The sequence below is a fragment of the Dendropsophus ebraccatus genome, chromosome 12, assembly GCF_027789765.1.
Source record: "Dendropsophus ebraccatus isolate aDenEbr1 chromosome 12, aDenEbr1.pat, whole genome shotgun sequence".
In the NCBI taxonomy this organism is placed as follows: Eukaryota; Metazoa; Chordata; class Amphibia; order Anura; family Hylidae; genus Dendropsophus; species Dendropsophus ebraccatus.
The window spans coordinates 196133-216705 of record NC_091465.1 but is presented as its reverse complement, the minus strand read 5'-3'; the positions used below and the strand labels follow the sequence as shown (position 1 = coordinate 216705).

Here is a 20573-nt window from a genome sequence, read left to right as displayed (position 1 = left end):
ACCAAGTACAGAAAATGATTGGAGGGACCAGCTGTCAATCACTGAGGCAAGGCAGGTTAACTGTTACATGACCAGAGGAAACTTAGCAGCACAGACACGGGTGGGGCAGGGAAAACAATTAGCATACCAGAAGAAATAAGACACAGTTCAGACAGGGCAAAAACAAGGCAAACAAAACACAGAATAAATGGAAGATTATGGCCAAAATCGCAGTCTCGGTCGTACCTTACACACCGAGGACTGCGCCAAAGTTCCATTCATGACAGACAGCAGCTCCCTGTGTACTCACTGTATATACTGACAGCAGCTCCCTGTGTACTCACTGTATATACTGACAGCAGCTCCCTTTGCACTCACTGTATATACTGACAGCAGCTCCCTGTGCACTCACTGTATATACTGACAGCAGCTCCCTGTGCACTCACTGTATATACTGACAGCTCCCTGTGTACTCACTGTATATACTGACAGCAGCTCCCTGTGCACTCACTGTATATACTGACAGCTCCCTGTGCACTCACTGTATATACTGACAGCAGCTCCCTGTGCACTCACTGTATATACTGACAGCAGCTCCCTGTGCACTCACTGTATATACTGACAGCAGCTCCCTGTGTACTCACTGTATATACTGACAGCAGCTCCCTGTACTCACTGTGTATACTGACAGCAGCTCCCTGTGTACTCACTGTATATACTGACAGCAGCTCCCTGTACTCACTGTGTATACTGACAGCAGCTCCCTGTGTACTCACTGTATATACTGACAGCAGCTCCCTGTGCACTCACTGTATATACTGACAGCTCCCTGTGTACTCACTGTATATACTGACAGCAGCTCCCTGTGCACTCACTGTATATACTGACAGCTCCCTGTGCACTCACTGTATATACTGACAGCTCCCTGTGCACTCACTGTATATACTGACAGCAGCTCCCTGTGCACTCACTGTATATACTGACAGCAGCTCCCTGTGCACTCACTGTATATACTGACAGCAGCTCCCTGTGTACTCACTGTATATACTGACAGCAGCTCCCTGTGTACTCACTGTATATACTGACAGCAGTTCCCTGTGTACTCACTGTATATACTGACAGCAGCTCCCTGTACTCACTGTGTATACTGACAGCAGCTCCCTGTACTCACTGTGTATACTGGCAGCCGCTCCCTGTACTCACTGTATATACTGACAGCCGCTCCCTGTACTCACTGTATATACTGACAGCCGCTCCCTGTACTCACTGTATATACTGACAGCAGTTCCCTGTGTACTCACTGTATATACTGACAGCAGCTCCCTGTACTCACTGTGTATACTGACAGCAGCTCCCTGTACTCACTGTGTATACTGGCAGCCGCTCCCTGTACTCACTGTATATACTGACAGCCGCTCCCTGTGTACTTTGTGTACAGCAGTTCTGTCGTGTACAGGAGTTGGGGGTCTCCCTAAGGTTGAGCAGAGAATGGACCCTATATTGCATTGATATAGATTGGTTAATATATTGGTTGTTCTTTGGGGTATTATATAAAGGAGCCATGCTGGAGATGGGTTATTATAGCTATTCACACCCCCCCTCTCTCAGGGAGTAACTAAATCAGATAGGAGAAAGGTCCAGAAGGAGGGTGGAGCTATTCTAATGAGCTCCCCTTTAGAGGCAGTTGGCACAGGGAGTTGTTGCCCCTGTGGTAGGAGGAACCTCATCAGCGAAGGGGACCACGAGCTCTGTGAGGAGATTCTTAGGAGCCAGTGAACAAGGGCTGTGCCAGTGTGACAGATGGCAGCTATGATGCTATTAAACTTATTTATTCTTATTATTGACCAGAGATGGAGCCTGATGCACTTCACTCTTTTTTTAACCTAGAAAGAATATGTGATGTATGTTCGCTACACCCTACTATGGATATTGGGAGGTATGTACTCCGAGTGCACTACTATTCTGACGCCCAGGAATAATGCAAAGTGTAAATAGTACGTAGGCTCTCTAGGAGTAAGTCCTATATGTCTAATGTTTGTGGAAGGCAAATTAATGGCAGAGGTAGTTAACGTTAAAATATATCACACTTTTATCTTCTTAAAAACACAATTAAAAAATTTTCATAAATTTATATATCATAAACATAATCATGTAGAATAAATCATAACAAACAATTCAGTTCATAAAAAACAAGAGTTTAAATCCAAATTCAAAGTTCTATGATATCATTTGCCAAAAATAGAGCGTCCGAGCAGGGCCCTTGCGCTGACTATTCTAACGATTGGGATTGTGGCTCACATAATACAGTGGGTATCCTTATGGCATTTGGACTCTCTAGCCTCTTGCCTCATACTAGTTTGGGACCGGATGATGATAGTTGCAATATTGCAATATAATTTCAGTGTTTCAATGGGGCTTGATTTATACGCCCTTGTCCAATTGCAGGTTACACTGTATCCAACGTATATGGCTTAGTTCACTAGATCCCACTTTGTGTGCACGTATCAAAGTGGTTATCTGTTACATATGCAATATGATGCGGTAAATGTTTGTAATTGATAGTATAAACAAACTGCGTTGGTGGATATTCCACCTCTCACCAAACATCCAGTGGTCAGTAGCCGTGTAGAAGATGGATTGGTCCGGCTCTGGAGGGTATCGCTCTCCGGTCTCAGCTGTTCTCACTTGCCGGCGTGTATAGGATCCAACAGGAGGCTGTCACTGTGTCCCCATGGTGTGGAGCGCGCGCTCGTTTGAACCTTTGATAACGGTCCCTGCGAGTACAGAGTGGAGGCTACGTGAGTATGTAAATATAGGCCAAAATGTCTTTATCTGTTAAGTTATCCTTTTCAGACGCGTTATCCATTCTTCACTGAGGAAAGGAGTGAGCATACTCCAGAAACGCATCTGAAAAGGATAACTTAACCGATAAAGACATTTTGGCCCATATTTACATACTCCCGTGGCCTCCACTCTGTACTCGTAGGGACCGTTATCAAAGGTTCAAACGAGCGCACGCTCTACACCATGCGGACACAGTGATAGCCTCCTGTTGGATCCTACACACGCCGGCAAGTGAGAACAGCGGAGACCGGAGAGCGATACGCACTAGAGCCGGACCAATCCATCTTCTACACGGCTACTGACCACTGGATGTTTGGTGAGAGGTGGAATATCCACCAACGCAGTTTGTTTATACTATCAATTACAAACATTTACCGCATCCTATTGTATAGCGCACCACACTTCCGGGTACACGGGTGGGGGTGGTGGGACACGGGGAACGGGGCCATTCACAGACATAACATACATTACAAAGTTGTATAACTTTGTAATGTGTGTTATTCTGTGAATAATTTTTTATCGCCGGACAACCCCTTTAAAGTTTCTCATTTTCAAAAGGAATATGAGACAAAAAGCACCCCAAAATTTGTAATGCAGGTTCTCTTGAGTACAACGGTACCCCATATGTGGGCGTAAACCACTGTATGGGCACACAGGAGGGCTCAGAAGGGAAGGAGCGCCAATTAGCTTTTCCAATGCAAATTTTGCTGAAGAAGTTTGAGCGCCAGGTGCGTTTGCAGTGCCCCTGTAGTGTCAGCAGAGAGAAAACCCCCCCATAAGTCACCCCATTTTGGAAAGTGCACCCCTCAAAGAATTCATCTTGGTGTGTGGTGACCATTTTGACCCCACAGGTATTACAGGAAAGTATTCAAAAGAAGACAGTAAAAATGAAAAACTCGAATTCTTCCAATAATATGTTCGTTTAGTTTGAAATTTCTCAATTTCACGAGGAACAAGAGGAAAAAAGTACCCCAAAATTTGTAACGCAGGTTCTCCTGAGTACAATGGTACCCCATATGTGGGCGTAAACCACTGTATGGGCACACAGCCGGGCTCAGAAGGGAAGGAGCGCCAATTAGCTTTTTCAATGCAGATTTTGCTGCAGAAGTTTCCGAGCGACAGGTGCGTTTGCAGCACCCCTGTAGTGTCCGCAGAGTAAAATCTCCCAATAAGTCACCCCATTTTGGAAAGTGCACCCCTCAAAGAATTTATTTTGGGGTGTGGTGAGCATTTTGACCCCACAGGTATTTGAGGAAAGTATTCAAAATTAGACAGTAAAAATGAAAAACTCGATTTTTTCCAATAATATGTTCCTTTAGTTTGAAATTTCTCAATTTCACGAGGAACAGGAGAGAAATGTCACCCCAATATATGTAAAGCAGGTTCTCCTGAGTAGAACGGTACCCCATATGTGGGCATAAACCACTGCATGGGCACACAGCCGGGCTCAGAAGGGAAGGAGCGCCAATTAGCATTTTCAGTGCAGATTTTTCTGAAGAAGTTTCTGAGCGCCAGGTGCGTTTGCAGAGCCCCTGTAGTGTCAGCAGAATAGATTCCCCCGAAAAGTCACCCCATTTTGGAAAGTGCACCCCTCAAAGAATTCATCTTGGGGTGTGGTGACCATTTTTACCCCACAGGTATTAGAGGAAAGTATTCAAAATTGGCCAGTAAAAATGAAAAACTCGAATTTTTCCAATAATATGTTGGTTTAGTTTGAAATTTCTCAATTTGACGAGGAACAGGAGAGAAAACGTACCCCAAAATCTGTAACACAGGTTCTCCTGAGTACAACGGTACCCCATATGTGGGCATAAACCACTGTATGGGCACACAGCAGGGCATAGAAGGGAAGGAGCGCCAATTTACAGGAGCAAAACCGCAGCTAGTAATGGTTATTAGAATAGCGCAGTTACTAAAATAAAATAAAAAAAAAGAGATTACAGGTAATGTGGGGTGGTTACGGGCAACCAGGGGTGGTTATGGGCAACCTGGGGTGGTTACGGACAACATGGGGTGGTCACGGGCAAGCTGCTGTGGTTACGGCAACGTGGGGTGGTTACAGGCAACGTGGGGTGGTTACGGGCAACGTGGGGTGGTTACAGGTAACGTGGGGTGGTTATGGGCAACGTGTGGTGGTCACGGGCAACCTGCTGTGGTTACGGCAACGTGGGGTGGTTACAGGCAACGTGGGCTGGTTACAGGCAACGTGGGCTGATTACGGGCAACCTGCTGTGCTTACAGACAATCTGGGATGGTTACGGGAAACGTGGGGTGGTTACGGGCAACCTACAGTGCTTACAGACAATCTGGGGTGGATACGGGCAACGTGGGGTGGTTACGGGCAACCTGCAGTGCTTACAGATAATCTGGGGTGGTTACGGGCAACCTGCAGTGCTTACTGACAATCTGGGGTGGTTACGGGCAATGTGGGGTGGTTACGGGCAATGTGGGGTGGTTACGGATAAACTGAAGTTCTTATAGGCAATCTGGGGTGGATACCTGTAATCTGGCATGGGCACCGCAATCTGGAGGGGGTCATTGGCAATTTGGGGTGGTCAGAGGCGACGTGCGGTGGTCAGAGGCGACGTGCGGTGGTCAGAGGCGACGTGCGGTGGTCAGAGGCGACGTGGCGTGGTCAGAGGCGACGTGGCGTGGTCATAGGCATCGTGGCGTGTTCAGAGGCAGCGCGCGGTGGTTACGTGCAATCTGGGGGGGTTACATGTAATCTGGCATGATTACGGTGAACCTGGGGGGGTTATGTGCAACCTGGAAGGGTTACAGACAATCTGGGATTGTTACTGATAAACTGAAGTGCTTATAGGTAATCTGGGGTGGGTACATGTAATTTGGGGTGGTTACGGGCAATCGGGAGGGGGTCACTGGCAATTTGCGGTGGTTACGGGCAACGTGCGGTGGTTACGGGTAATCTGGGGAGGGGTTAGGGGTAATTTGGGAGTAAACTGCAATTATTACTATAATAAAAAGTGTTTTATTTTTTTGTATGTTTGTCACTTTTTGTACTTTACATATTCATTTTCACTGTATTACTATGATTACTGTGATATTTTCTATCTCAGTAATCATAGTTTAGTGACAGAGACCAAATTGGTCTCTGTCACTTAAAATTTTCAGAGTTGGCTGGTTGTCAAGCGCATGCGCACTTCATAACCAGCCAGGACACCGAGGAGGAAGGAGCCCCAGGATCAGGTGAGTATATGGGGAAGGGGGGGGGGTGACTGGGGGACGGGGGTGACAGGGGGGGGTGGGGGGCGACTTGGGGGGTGGGGGGGACATCACTTTTTATAAAAAGTGCCAGGAGCACATGGTACAAGCGATCAGCGGTATATCGTATATACCGCTGATCGCTTGTAACGGGACCCAACAGGGGGGTCCCCGATGACTGCCCCATGCTCTCCGCTACCTCCGGTGGCGGAGAGCATGGGGCTTTCATTCATTTTAACTTTTCCATCGCTGTGAACCGACATTAGTCAGTTCACAGCGATGGCAGAGGCCATCTTGGAAATGATGGCCGCCGGGGGAGGGGGGTTAGTGATCGCCCTACTAGGGGGGGCTGATCTGGGGTCTGGGGGACACTTATTTCATCTCCCCCCGCCGTAGATTCACGGCGGGGGGAGATGAAAGACGGCGGCAGCACCGGTAATCCCCTTTACCGACGGCCGCCGCTATAACGTTAATAGCGGCGATCGTCGGTTAGGGGGGGGGGGGGCCGGGACGGACCCCACACACTGCCCCAACCCCTCAGCTACCTCCGGTAGCCGGGGGGATGGGGTGGGGGCCGTCCCGGCCCCGCAGCCTTATTCTCTGCCATCGCCGTAAAAAGCTGATGGCAGCAGAATAAGGACCCTTAGTGACCGCCGTAAAAAGCCGTATCGGCGGTCACTAAGGGGTTAAAACTCGTTTTTTCTTGGATCATATCCAACAAATAGACACGTAGGTACCTGTTAATAAATCAAAAAGTTAAAGACCTGATAATAATATATATAATGTGTAATGGCATGGCTATTGATACTAGCCTTAAATATATATATATAAGGTACGACCTATGTGCCCTTAGACTATGCCATGACTAGAAGAGAGCTTGGATCCTCATACCTATATTATTGATATCAGAGATAAAAACTTCTAATCTCCCTGACATCCGCGACAGCGTCATATTCTTTCCAATAGGGTGTGAATCCTAGACAAATCCCGGGCCATGTACAATGGAGCGACATTTCTCCACGATCCTCTAAGTCCTTTGTCATGCGCACAGGGTTTTTTTTCACTCAATATCGTCTAAGTTCTATGTCATGCGCAAAGGAGACGTATCTTCTTGCTATTTTCTAAGTTCAATGTCATGCGCAAGGGAACCACATCTTCCTATTATCCTCTAAGTCTCTTGTCATGCGCATTAGAAGCACTTTCCTTTTGAGTCTTCTAAGTTAATTGCCATGCGCTAAGGTAATACCTCCCCTTGGTCACCTGATTGGCCTATTAGCATATTCATCTATTCATTGGCCTGTTTTGAATAAGTGGGTGGTTTTGAATACTCCAACCCCTTTAAAAGATACCGCAAATCGCGGGCACGTCACTATAGTCTGGGTCCCCTTGATAAAGCCACACTTAGTGGTGAAACGTTGGGGGGGTGGTGGTGGGTTTTGTAATAGGTTTTAATATGATGGAATAGCTTCTATACTATTAATATTTGTAGATTAAGTTAGCGTTCATATAGGTCCCGGCACAGGCGGCCGCTGTGCCGAGCAGGACCGATAAACGCTATTGTGTCTGATTACAACAACATTACTACCTGCTATTGATACTAGTTTTCAGCAATAGTCTGTACACCATAGCGAACACGCATCCAAGTGTATGCTGGATATGACAATCTCCCAATATAACTGCTTTCTGGGATTTACGCATCTGCTAGCAATATTACTACTATCTAAGCGCAATAACTAGTGATACTAATTTGGTACTTACCCTCTGTGCAGTACAGCGATATCCAAAGGGGATAATCCCTAGATCGCTGTCTATAGCACTATACGGTCACTAATCTGGTGTTCACCTTCTGTGCAGTACAGCGATATCTAAAGGGGATAATCCCTGGATCGCTGTCCATAGCACTATACGGTTATTTATCACCAGATCCTAGTACCGCACGGGTACCTATTACCAATCCTAGTGTTTGTATATTTATTCAGCACATTATTCCTGCTAGCATTACATCGACAATCCCACTATTACAGTAAAATTATCGCTACAGCAACAAGCAATTGCATACAATATCCGTAACAGGGTGTCTAAAGAGCCGGTGGTTAGGAACTAGGTTCCCACGATACCTAGACGTTCATATAATTAAGGACAGTGTGTAGCAATCAATATAAGCAACTCTTTAATTATAGCAATAAATAGTGAAGCTTTTCCATCCAATTTTTAACTATCACTTTTGCACATTTATCTTAATAATATTATTAATAAAAGTTATGTTTTAATTCTAGAACTTCATAGTTTGTTGGAATTTTGGGTATGGTACTAGTGTACATAGCATGAAGTTCTGGGGCACCCTCTGTGATTGTTGTCATATTGCATATGTAACAGATCACCACTTTGATACGTGCACACAAAGTGGGATCTATTGATCTAAGCCATATAAGTTGGATACAGTGTAACCTGCAATTGGACAAGGGCGTATAAATCAAGCCCCATTGAAACACTGAAATTATATTGCAATATTGCAACTTTCATCATCCGGTCCCAAACTAATTCGAGGCAAGAGGCTAGAGAGTCCAAATGCCATAAGGATACCCACTGTATTATGTGAGCCACAATCCCAATTGTTAGAATAGTCAGCGCAAGGGCCCTGCTCGGACGCTCTATTTTTGGCAAATCATATCATAGAACTTTGAATTTGGATTTAAACTCTTTTGTTTTTTATGAACTGAATTATTTGTTTATGATTTATTCTACATGATTATGTTTATGATATATGAATTTATGAAATTTTTTTATTGTGTTTTTAAGAAGATAAAAGTGTGATATATTTTAACGTTAACTACCTCTGCCATTATTTCGCCTTCCACAAACATTAGACATATAGGACTTAATCCTAGAGAGCCTACGTACTATTTACACTTTTTTTTAACCTCTTGCCGCAAAATGACACTCCAGGAACGTCATGTAAAGCAGGTAGTTCCTGGAACGTCATGTTGTGCCTGCCTCCCCCCCGCTTTCCCTAGTGGTGATCAGGCAGTGGGAGGAGGCTGTCTCATACAGCCTCCTCCTGCTGCCACTGCCCGGAGGGAAACTGCACTCCCTCTGATCTTCCAGATGCTGCCCAATGCGTATGGGCTGCTATGGTTATAGCGGTCAGGCCCCTGCACTGAGGCAGGGGACTGATCATTGTATGAGCTGTCATATGCTGTATAATACATTACAGAACACATCAGGTGCTGTAATGTATTATAGATCTACCTGCAAAGGTTTAAAAACACACACACACACACACACATAAATAGTTAAATAAATATACACATTCCCCCCCCCCCTCCTTATAAACGATCCCATATGAATAAGATACACATATTTGGTATCGCCGCGTCCATTATGACCCCTTCTGTTAATGCGTTACATTAATTATCCCACCCGATTAACGCTGTAAAAAAATAAAAATAAAAAACTAACCAAAATGACATTCTTTTTGTTAACCCCACCCCCTAAAAAAATATAGATAAAAGCTATCAAAACGTCACATGTACCCAAAAGGTGTACCACTAAAAACGTCAGCCTTTGAGGCAAAAAAAACAAAAGCCCTCACATAACTCCATTGGCGAAAAAATAAAAATATTACAGCTCTGACAATATGCAAAACGCAAACAGTTTTTATAGTATAAATGCCATAAAATAAAACAAACTATATAAAATGGATATCGCTGTAACCGTACCGACCTGACGAATAACATGTCATATGTAACGTATAGTAACCGATATATAACATACAAAAAAATTCTGAAAAACAGCTGCTAAATTGTGTTTTTTATTCGTACCACCTCATAACAAAATTAAAAAAAGATCAGGGTGTCACATGTCCCCCAGAATAGTAACAATGGAAATGTCAACTTGTCCTACACAAATATTTTGGCACCGCAAGGCTTCTGTGACATAGTATAATGGCTATAAAAAACCTGAAATTCATCAGGCCTCTGTCATTTCTGCGGCCTGTGGTTGAGTCAGGTGAAGCACTGCAATCACATACAGTATGGGGGATTTTTAGAAACATTGGAATAAGCGGAATAAATATTGAGTTCCATTTCTCAGTTAGTATTTGCTGTGTTAGGGTGCCTTCACACCTACCGACTCGCAGCGTTAATAACGCTGCAAGTCGGCTAGGTCCTGGCAGATCACTGTCAGTACATACACGCAGTGGTCTGAACAGCCGCTGCGTGTATGTAAATCTGCCGGCCACTTAACCCCTTCTGATGCCGGCCGGCCGCCTCCCGCTCAGCTCTGTATACATTACCTCTTCGCTCCACGGGGTCCCGGCGTCCTGCTCTCCCGCCCGGCCAATCAGTGGCTGCGGCAGGGCAACACACTGATTGGCCGGGCGCGAGAGCAGTACGCCGGGACCCCGTGGAACGAGGAGGTAATGTATACAGAGCTGAGCGGGAGGCGGCCGGCATCAGAAGGGGTTTAGTGGCCGGCAGATTTACATACACGCAGCGGGCGTTCAGACAGTGATCTGCCAGGACCTAGCCGACTTGCAGCGTTATTAACGCTGCAAATCGGTAGGTGTGAAGGCACCCTTAGAGGAAAAAATGGATTAAAATGGAATATCTGCCAAAAAAATGAAAATGTTAAATTTCTCCTCCACCTTGCTTAAATTTATGCAAAATACCTAAAGGGTTAATACACTTATGAAATGCTACTTTGAGGGGTGCAGTTTTTACAGTGGAGAGATTTATGGGAGTAACTAACATACAAGCCCCACAAATCCACTTCAAACTGAACTGGTCCCTTATAAAATCAGAATTAAAAATTTTCCTGAAACTTAAAAATCGTTGAAAAAGGAAATTCACCAAATGATGCCAAATGACGGAGCGCTGGGGCCGGAAGAGTGTCCTGGAGGCGGCGTCTCCTTCGGTGCTGGCATTTAGCGTGCATCAGTCTCCGGGCTGGCACGGATGGGACGTCCACCAGTCCATTTGGCGCCAAGATTTTATTTCTCAGAGGAGGGAAAATGCAGATACGGTAGGGAATTCTTCAAAACAGCGCACGTCTGAGTTTGGTGCGTTCACTTGGTGTCTTATGCATTATGAATCCTGCAGTCCTCCTCTGCAGCCAGCACAGTAAGTTGTGGTGCCGGTGGGTGATTTGGGTGTGGGGTCGGTGGGTGATTTGGGTGTGGGGTCTTGTTTGCTACTATGGCTATTTATGTTTGTCTCTCCCCTCTCTGTGTTTCTCTCCTTTAGGGAGTGAAAATGCCTTCTAAAAAGGATAAAGATAGAGAGAGGGAAAAGTCACCTTAACAAATGCACTCTCTGCCTGAGATATATAAGAAATCGATATCCAGATCCTTTATTTCTAAGGTCTTGGACAAGGAGAAATCAGAAGCTCCGGATAATGATCGTATTTGCGATTTTCTTCGCTATTTCTTTGGTATTGAGTTCGTATCTACTGCAAACGACGTCTTCTTCAATGCGAACGATTTGCGAACGAGCAACAATAAAAATAGGTCCAGGTCCTATAAAGTGATCAACGATTTCTCGTTCGGTGGTTAATCGTTAACTGCATTTCAACCGAACGATTATCGTTTAGATTTGAACGATTTAATGATAATCTGAACGATAATCGTCCAGTGGAATAGGGCCCTAAATCTGCACAACCCCTTTATTAAATTGCGTTATAATGAATAATCTCTTAAGATAGCAAGTACTACAATTCTGTTTAATCTGTCATCACCATGCTCTACAGATCAATGGGGGATCCTAAGGGCCCCATTCCACCAGATGATTATCGTTCAGATTATCGTTAAATCGTTTGAGTCTAAACGATAATCGTTTGGTTGAAATGAAGTTAACGATTAACGACCGAACGAGAAATCGTTGATCGCTTTATAAGACCTGGACCTATTTTTATCGGTGCTCATTCGCAAAACTTACGCAAATCGTTCGCATTGAATAACACGTCTTCGGTCATTTGCAGTAGATATGAACGCAATAGCGAAGAAACAACGATCGCAAATACGATCATAAGTAACGATTATTGTTCCATGGAAATGAGTGAACGTTTTCAGGTCTTTCGCAATAACAATCGTTCGCAAATACGATCATAAGTAACGATTATCGTTCCATGGAAATGAGTGAACGTTTTCAGGTCTTTCGCAATAACAATCGTTAACGATATGATCAGGCAAAAGATTCAGGCGGCTATGTCCTTGTTTTCTACTGCGCCCTCTGTACCCAGTCCAAGAGGCCTTGTATTCTTATGTCTGACTCGGACTCTGATGACGCTACTGGTGAAGTAGTGTCTGTAGAAGAAGGGGAGCTCTCCCCTCATGACAGCACCACCTGGAGATTGATTCCCATAGGTCCTAATAGGAACAGGAAGCACAAAAGGTTAAAAAGGGCCCCACACCTTATCACCCTCAGTGTTTTCCTGTTCCTACAGGACACAAGCACACAGAGGTTTACCCCTTCCTGGTCCTGGGACTGGCGTGGGATCAGTGTTAGATTGCCAGGCGGGCGAAGGCGACCGAATTTCCCGCTCCTCTTTGGCTGCCCGCACCGGGTTGCGCAACACTGTCTGTAGTCCTGGTCCCATCTTCTTCCCGCTGCCGCGCTCCTTGTGTTTAAGCAGCGGGGAAACAGCTATTGTGCTGTTTAGCCTGGTCTCAGGCGCACGGGTGTGTTTCCCCTGGCCTCTTCTGGTCTAGGATCCCTGCTGACGTACGTCATTGCGCTGCGTCGCGCGGCGCCACACTGGGGATGCAGGAGGGGGGACGCTGCGGGCATTTTGGCGCCAAACCTAAAGCTGATCTGAGATCTGCTGCATATTAAAGGTAAGAGAGAAGAATTGGATATCGTGACCTAAACTGGCAAAAAGTATCATTTTTGTTTGTGCGGCAATTAAGACATAACTGTATTAATGCTTCCTTTTAATGTATTTTATGTGAATTTGTAACGTTGGAATATTAAAAAAAAAAAAAAAAAGGTAAGAGAAGCCCAGTCTTCCTTTGTATCATGGATGCTCCCCGCTCTGAATCTGCAGAGCAGGCCTCTGTAGCAAGCCCAGTCAGACTCAGATATCTTCCGGGGGCAAATCTGAAGACATAGAGCCTGTTAGTGAAAATGTTGTGCAGGATGTTAAAAAATATTTTTATTTCTCTGCGGAGGATACGGACATCCTAAGTGCTATAAGGAGCACAATGGATATTGAAGAGGTACAGAAACCCCCAAAGAACGAGATTAAATGTTTGCTGGGCTCAAACCTAAAAAAAGACTGGGTTTTCCTGTACATGAAAACATAAAAGGGTTAATTGGATGAGTGGCAAGAACCAGAAAAAGAAATTACAAATTGCAAAAGCGTTTAGAGCTAGGTTTCCTTTTGATGATAGGGATACAAAATTATGGACTGAGTCTCCAAAAATTGATGTGCAGGTTGCCAAAGTGGTGAAAAAAAACTTCTCTCCCCTTTGAGGATGCCTCACAATTAAAGGACCCAATGGACAGGAAAATAGACAGACTGTTGCGCAGGGCAAGGAACTCCACATCTGCTGCTATAAATCCGAATGTAGCAGCCACTACTGTGGCCAGATCCTTATTTATCTGGTTCCAGGAGTTAGAGAGTCATCTAGAAAAAATGTTGGGTTCCATTCCTATGCTCAAGCTGGCCACTGCTTTTCTTGTAGATATATCCGCCGAGTTGGTCCGATTCTCTGCCAAGTCTGCGGCCCTGACTACTGCAGCCAGAAGAGCCCTATGGCTGAAAAATTGGCAGGGGGATAGTACATCTAAAAGTAAATTATGTGCCATTCCTTTTGAAGGTTCCATGGTGTTCGGTTCAGTGCTTGACACTATCCTGGAACACGGGGCCAACAGAAAGAAGGGGTTCCCCGAGGAGAAGTCTGCAAAAGTAAACATTATTTTCGTTCCTTCAAGCAAAATCCTTCTAAATCCTATAGAAGTAAAGGCAAAACGGGGAGATGGAGTTACCCCAAGGGAGGAAAAGGGAGAGAGTTCCTTCTCAACGCAAAGTCCTCCGACAAAAAACAATTATATCATTCCGGTGGGGGGCAGACTTTTTCAGTTCTATTATCAGTGGGAAAGTATAACAAAGAATCCTTTCATCCTGTCATCTCTAGAAAGTGGTTACAAGATAGAATTCTCAGAAAAATTGTACTACCTCTCTAGGATCAGACATGTTAAACGAGCGTCTGTGGCAAGGGGTGACAGACCTTATAACATTAGATGCAATTGTCTAGGTGCCTCTGGATCAACAGTGTCAAGGCCATTACTCCCGGTACCTACAGAACGATTATAAATCTCAAACCGCTAAACCGGGCGATCATTTACAAATAATTCAAAATGGAAACACTAAAATCGGCCATCCCTCTCATTTCCAAGGGTGCTTGGTTAGCCACGAAAGACCTCAAGGACGCTTATTTTCATATACCCATATACGAAAATTATCAAAAGTATCTGAGATTCGCAATAGTTCACAACGACACCTTGCATTTGGAATATCCTCGGCACCACGTATATTCACAAAGGTCATGGTAGAAGTAGTGGGCTATCTCAGACTACAAAATGTAACGATTGTTCCATATCTAGACGACCTATTACTTGTAGCCCAGTCAAGAAATCTCTTAGAGACACACATTGCAGTAACCATCTCTTGTCTCCAGAAACTAGGATGAACCTGCAAAAATCGGACTTGCATCCTTCCCACAGGGAAAAATTTCTTGCATGCTTTTGGATACGGAACTTCAGACAACATTCCTTCCACAAGAAAAGGTCAACTCTCGAAAGTTCAGGAAGTTCTCCAAGGAAAAATGATGACCATACGAGAGGGATCGATGACCTCTTGTATCCTGGCAGTACCCTGGTGCCAAAGTCACTCTCGTACATTGCAGTCCCAAATCCTAAAGTCATGGAATACGAAAAGGATCCTATCCGGACAAGTGAAGGCATCACTAAAATGGTGGGTAAACGAAAAAAAAACCTAACCAAGGGTCTTCTCTGGTTTCTGGTGACACCGTTGACCACGGATGCCAGTCAACAGGGCTGGGGCACCCATGTACAGGGCTTATACCTTCAGGGACGATGGTAGGAGAGAATAAGTCTTTGTTCCTCCAATTTTCGGAAACTAAGAGCAGTATACCAAGCTTTAAGACAAGCAGAACATCAGCTTTTCCGGCAACATGTCAAAGTGTATTCGTACAATGCGACGACTGTGGCGTTTCTAAATCATCAGGGAGGAACACGCCACTCTCTTCTACAAAGATTATCAGGAAAAATCTTCATCTTGGCAGAATTGCACCTACAATCTCTGACAGCAGTCTACCTAAAGGGGTCAAGCAAGATTGTGGCAGAAAAATGGGGCGTCCCAGAAATAGACCTATTTGCAACAAAGAAAAACAAAAAGGTAAAGCGTTTTTTCTCCGAAGGAGTGGACGCACTAGTTCAAGCATGGGACTTTCACCTAGCCTACACATTCCCTCCCTTTCCACTGCTGGGGAAAGCTCTACACAAAATATTAACAAGCCAGACCCGGGTAGCCCCCCCCCCCCCCCAAAAAAAAACACAGACACACACAGACATCATACTCACCATCCCTCCGGTGACGATCGCCACTCGATTCGCCCGCCGTATGCCTCACCGTCACCGCCGTCCAGCGATGTCTCTGACTTCCGGGTCCTGGGGATGGAAAAGGCTTCCAGCAACCTCAGCCAATCAGGGCTGAACAAGCTGGAAGCCATGTGATGCGCTCCAGCCAATGAAAAGGCTGCTGGTGCGCATGTGCACCAGCAGCCTTTTCCGTCCCATTCACTCTCTATGAAGACGCCGAGGAGGAAGAAGACCCGGACCGCCCCCCAGCTCTGACGTCGTCGTCACCAGATACCGCCAGGGAGAAGAGGACCGTGACGATCGTAATAGGTAATGTATACATTCTTTAACTTCCGGACGGGGGGGTCGGGGGTCCGAAAGTGGGGGAAGGGGGCCAGACCGGGTAATTAACCACATTACAAAGTTATATAACTTTGTAATGTGTGTTAAATAATCTAAAAAAAATTTTCGTGGGAGTTGTCCTTGAAGGTCCAGGTATCTGCGCTGGGATGTTTTTTTTTTTTTATTCTCCTATCGCTGAACACAGGTGGGTTAAGAGATTTTTTTTTTTTAGCAATTTCCTGGATGAAACCGAAAATCGCTAATCTTGCTTCTCCCTGGGACCTTAATTTAGTCCTCCAAGCCTTAACCCAAAAGCCCTTTGAACCAATTGACAACCTGTCTATAAAATTTTTGACCCTCCAAAACTGTGTTCTTAATCGCAATAACCTCAGCAAGAAGAGTTTGTGAAATCTAGGCATTGTCGGTTGAAGAGCTTTACTTAACTGTGTTAGACAATAGAATTATCCTTAAATTAAACCCGTCTTTTCTTCCAAAGGTAGTAACAGACTTTCACAGATCTCAAGACATTGTACTGCCTTCATTCTGTGATCCCCCAAATAATGACAAAGAAGCTCGTTTTCATTCTCTAGATGTTTTGCAGAGCGGTCATGACTTATCTAAAAGCTACCAGAGAATGGAGGAAGGATTCCAATTTACTTCTGCAATTCCAAGGGCTTAATAAAAGGAAGAAGGCTTCCAAAGCTTCAATAGCCAGGTGGATGAAAACAACAATATCTGAAGCCTAACAAGTCATCAGGGAAACAAGTTCCGGAAAAACCTAAAGCCTATTCCACCAGAGCGGTCTTTGTTTCCTGGGCCGAAAAATCCACAGCTTTATTAGAGCAGATCTGTAGAGCGGCAACCTGGTCGTCACCACATACGTTTTACAGACATTACAAGCTAAATGTGACATCATCTCAGGACGTTACAGGCTGTGGTCCCACCCTAAATGGATTATCTGGTATGTCTCCAGGTTTTGCGGTCATGAGGGACGTTTCTGAAAAGTCAGAATTATTACTCACCGATATTTATTACCCTCCCGTGATGATTTGTTTGTTATACTATGTTAGTAGTAATCTGTAAACACTGAGGGTGATGAGGGGTGGGGCCCTTTTTAACCTCTTGTGCTTCCTGTTCCTATTAGGACCTATGGGAATCAATCTCCAGGTGGTGCTGTCATGATGGACTCATGAAAAATGAATTATCGGTGAGTAATAATTCTGACCTTCCGGACGATCAGAGTGATGCATTGCTGAGAGCTGTCCGTAGCACTTTGGATCTTGAAGACCCAGTGGAGCCAAAGTCTATCCAGGAAGAGATGTTTGGAGGCCTAAAGCGAAAAAGAGACGTTTTCCTGTCCATAAAAACATCAAGGCTCTAATTTTAGATGAGTGCAAAAACCCTGAGCGGTGCCTTCAATTGGCCAAAAAGAGTTCAAGTCCAGATTTCCCTTTTGAGAAGTAAGATATAGCTCTTTGGGAAGAAATTCACGAAGTGGATGTGCAAGTGGCAAAGATAATCAAAAAGACTGCTTTACCTTTAGAAGATGCTTTTCAGCTGAAGGAGGCAATGGGACCGCAAGATGGAAGGTCTCCTGTGGAAATCATGGAAGGCGTAGGCCTCTATTCTAAAACACAACATAGCGGCCACCAGCATAGCTACATATATGTATGTCTGGCTGAGTCAGTTGGAGGCTCACCTTGAATCCAAGACTCCGAAGATTCTTGTTCTATACCCATGTTAAAAGCTGCGGGTTTTCTAGCGGATGCATCTGCGGAATTAGTGAGGATGTTGGCCAAGTCAGCAGTCTCGTCTAACTAGGCCTGCAGGGCCCTCTGGCTTAGACGTTGGCGGGGGGATTCAGCTTCTTAGAACAAGCTCTGTTCCATCCCATTCGAAGGGAAGCTTCTCTTCAGCCCAGATTTGGACAAAATTGTAGAAGAGGCTTCGAAAAGGTTTCTGGAAGAAAAGTCCCAAAAGAAAAGTGTTTTTTTTTTTTTGGTCTCTCAAACTCCAGAGGTCGGGGTTATAGAGGGAAGGGGAAAGGTGAGAGATGGAGCTATTCCAAAGGAGACAAGGGAAAGGACTTTTTTCTTAATCCCAACTCCTCAGAGCGTTAACAGTGACTCCTGGCCCGTGGAAGGCAGACTGCCCCATTTCTATCCGGATAGGATAAAGGAAAAAAAGCGAAAGGCGTGAGGCGGCGCCTCGTGTGATACCGTAGGTGCCAGTGGGTGAATGGAAAGGTAGATGTAGGCTCACCTTAAAGCCCCTTGGGCTTGTTGCATATCACCCCTTTATGGGGTACTGTGTCCTGTTTCAACTTGGCGTCTGTATTCAGGGCTGCAGCTAGCTGGGAGAGACAGACCGTGATGCTCCCAAAGGGGCCCATAGAAGTGCAGGCAAATAGCGGAAAAAAAGCGTCAAACTCCTAGATGCCAGAGCTGGCATCTAGGACTTAGACGCTTTTTTTTGCTATTTGCCTCCATTTCTATCCGGCCTAGACAAAGAACTTCAAACCAGTGGGTTCTGAGCGTCTTAAGAGAAGGTTACAGGATAGAGTTCTCATCTTTGCCTCCCCGGAGATTCCAAATCACGGACCCTTCTTGTCGTCAGATGCTTCAAAAAAATTTTAATGGAATAGCCGAGCTGCTACGGTTAGGAGCAGTTTGTCCAGTTCACCTTTCTGAGGTAGGAAGAGGCCACTATTCCACTCTTTTCTTGGTCCTGAAGCCAAAAGGAACCACAAGGACTATAATAAATTTAAAAGCTTTAAATCTGTTTGTGGCTTACAAACATTTTAAAATGGAGACTTTGAAGAAAACAATCCCGTTGATCAAGAAAAATTATTTTCTTTTCACAATCTACCTGAAGGACGCCTACTTCCATGTACCAATCCACAAGGACTGTCAGAAGTACCTCAGGTTTGCCATAAAGAAAGGCAAGAACATCCTGCATTTTCAGTTTGTAGCTGTATTGGCATCTGCTACTCGGATATTCACGAAGATCATGGTGGAGTTAGTGGCCTGGTTAAGGCTTTCCAAGATCCTTCTGGTACCCTACTTGGACAATCTGCTGATCATCTCAGAATCCAGACTTCAGCTCTTACATCAAGTAGCCCAAGGGATCCAAAGTCTTCAGAAGCTGGGATGGATTGTAATTTTTTCAAAGTCCAACTTGTCCCCTTCCCAGAAGAAGTTGTTTCTAGGAATAATAATAATAATAATAATATTTATTTGTATAGCGCCAACAGATTCCGCAGCTAGGGATGATTCTAGAATGAAAGGAGGAGGTGGTGTAGCTCACAGGTCTAAGCGCAAATGACCAAGGTTAAAATATGGTCTGTTCCTACCTTAAGTGGCATAGTGTACCAAGAAATGCAAACAAAATATACACCATTTTAACTATTGGGGCCCCTCTCAACATCCATTTTCTCCAAACAAACTGCTGGTTATACCTCAATATTGCTGCATTAGAAACTGACATCAAGAGGACAATGAGTGCGTGCCTGCATTATAAACTGGACTCAACTTTGCCTATTGTGTATCTTTTTGTTTGAAAAACCCTAAATATAGTGTTATAATTATAAAATAGTGAATGCATCCAGAAGGAGGCAACACAGAGTGTGTGAACAGCTAGTGCCACTCCACAAGGACGCACTGCCACGGGCCAGCCCTGACCGCTCCTGCTCCTCTGTTCATCGGGACAGGTGAGACGTGTCACAGACACCAGGCTCTTTCTTTACTACTACATAACCTCTCCCCTAGACAAATAAGCAAGTATCTGTAGAATATATTTGGACTAGCACTGTATAGAACTACAGATCCCAGCAATCCCAGTTTTCTCCGTACCGGTACACTGAAAACATACTACAGATACTCACCAACTCATGTCTCCTGAGCAGTTTTGGCAGCAGCTAATCACTAAGAATCCTGCTAAAAATCTAGTTTGTGGCTTTCTACTATATGTTACAGACTATCTATGGATTGCTATCTGTTTGTTCCGATAACATTCACTGTTGCTGGTTGTTACAAGATCACTTCCTTGGGTAGCACAAACTGCCACAACTATGTGATTTCATCTGATGTATTGTATACCGCAAGCTAATATCTGCCTACCTATTAACCCCTTAAGGGCTTGGCCAATTGTCACATTTGCGTTTTCGTTTTTTTCTCCTCGCCTTCTAAGACTTATAACTCTTTTATTTTTCCACCTTCAGGGCCATGTGAGGGCTTGTTTTTTTCAGGAACATGTGTACTTTGTAATGGCATTCAATCTGCCATAAAATGAATGAAGGAACCCCCAAAATATCATTTATGAGGTGAACTTGGGTCAAAAAATGCGATTCCACAAATTTTGGGGGGCTTCCATGTTTATGTAATGCACTTTGCGGTAAAACTGGCATTTTTTTTCTTTATTCTATAGGTCAGTCTGAACACAGCAATATGCATGTTTTCTAACATTTTACTATTTTTTATTTATTTAATTTTTTTTAGCAGTAAAACTTTTTTTTTTTTTTTTGCTATGGAGCGAGCTCAGCTTGTGAGCTCGATCCATAGCCCGGGACCGCGTCAGGGTGTACATTTA

General features: G+C 44.6%; 1 protein-coding gene across 9 annotated transcripts in view; it reads left to right on the top strand.

Annotated features, from left to right (window-relative positions):
• PRDM2 (PR/SET domain 2) overlaps positions 1-20573 on the top strand; it is a 174907-nt gene that overhangs the window by 11771 nt on the left and 142563 nt on the right. For 2 of the 9 annotated variants that reach the window (XM_069946899.1, XM_069946900.1), the window contains one exon: positions 1867-1915. The exons of the other annotated variants lie outside the window; for them this stretch is intronic. In XM_069946899.1, coding sequence (XP_069803000.1) covers positions 1867-1915 — 49 coding nt within the window. The remainder of the gene's footprint in view (positions 1-1866; positions 1916-20573) is intronic. 9 annotated transcript variants of the gene reach the window in all.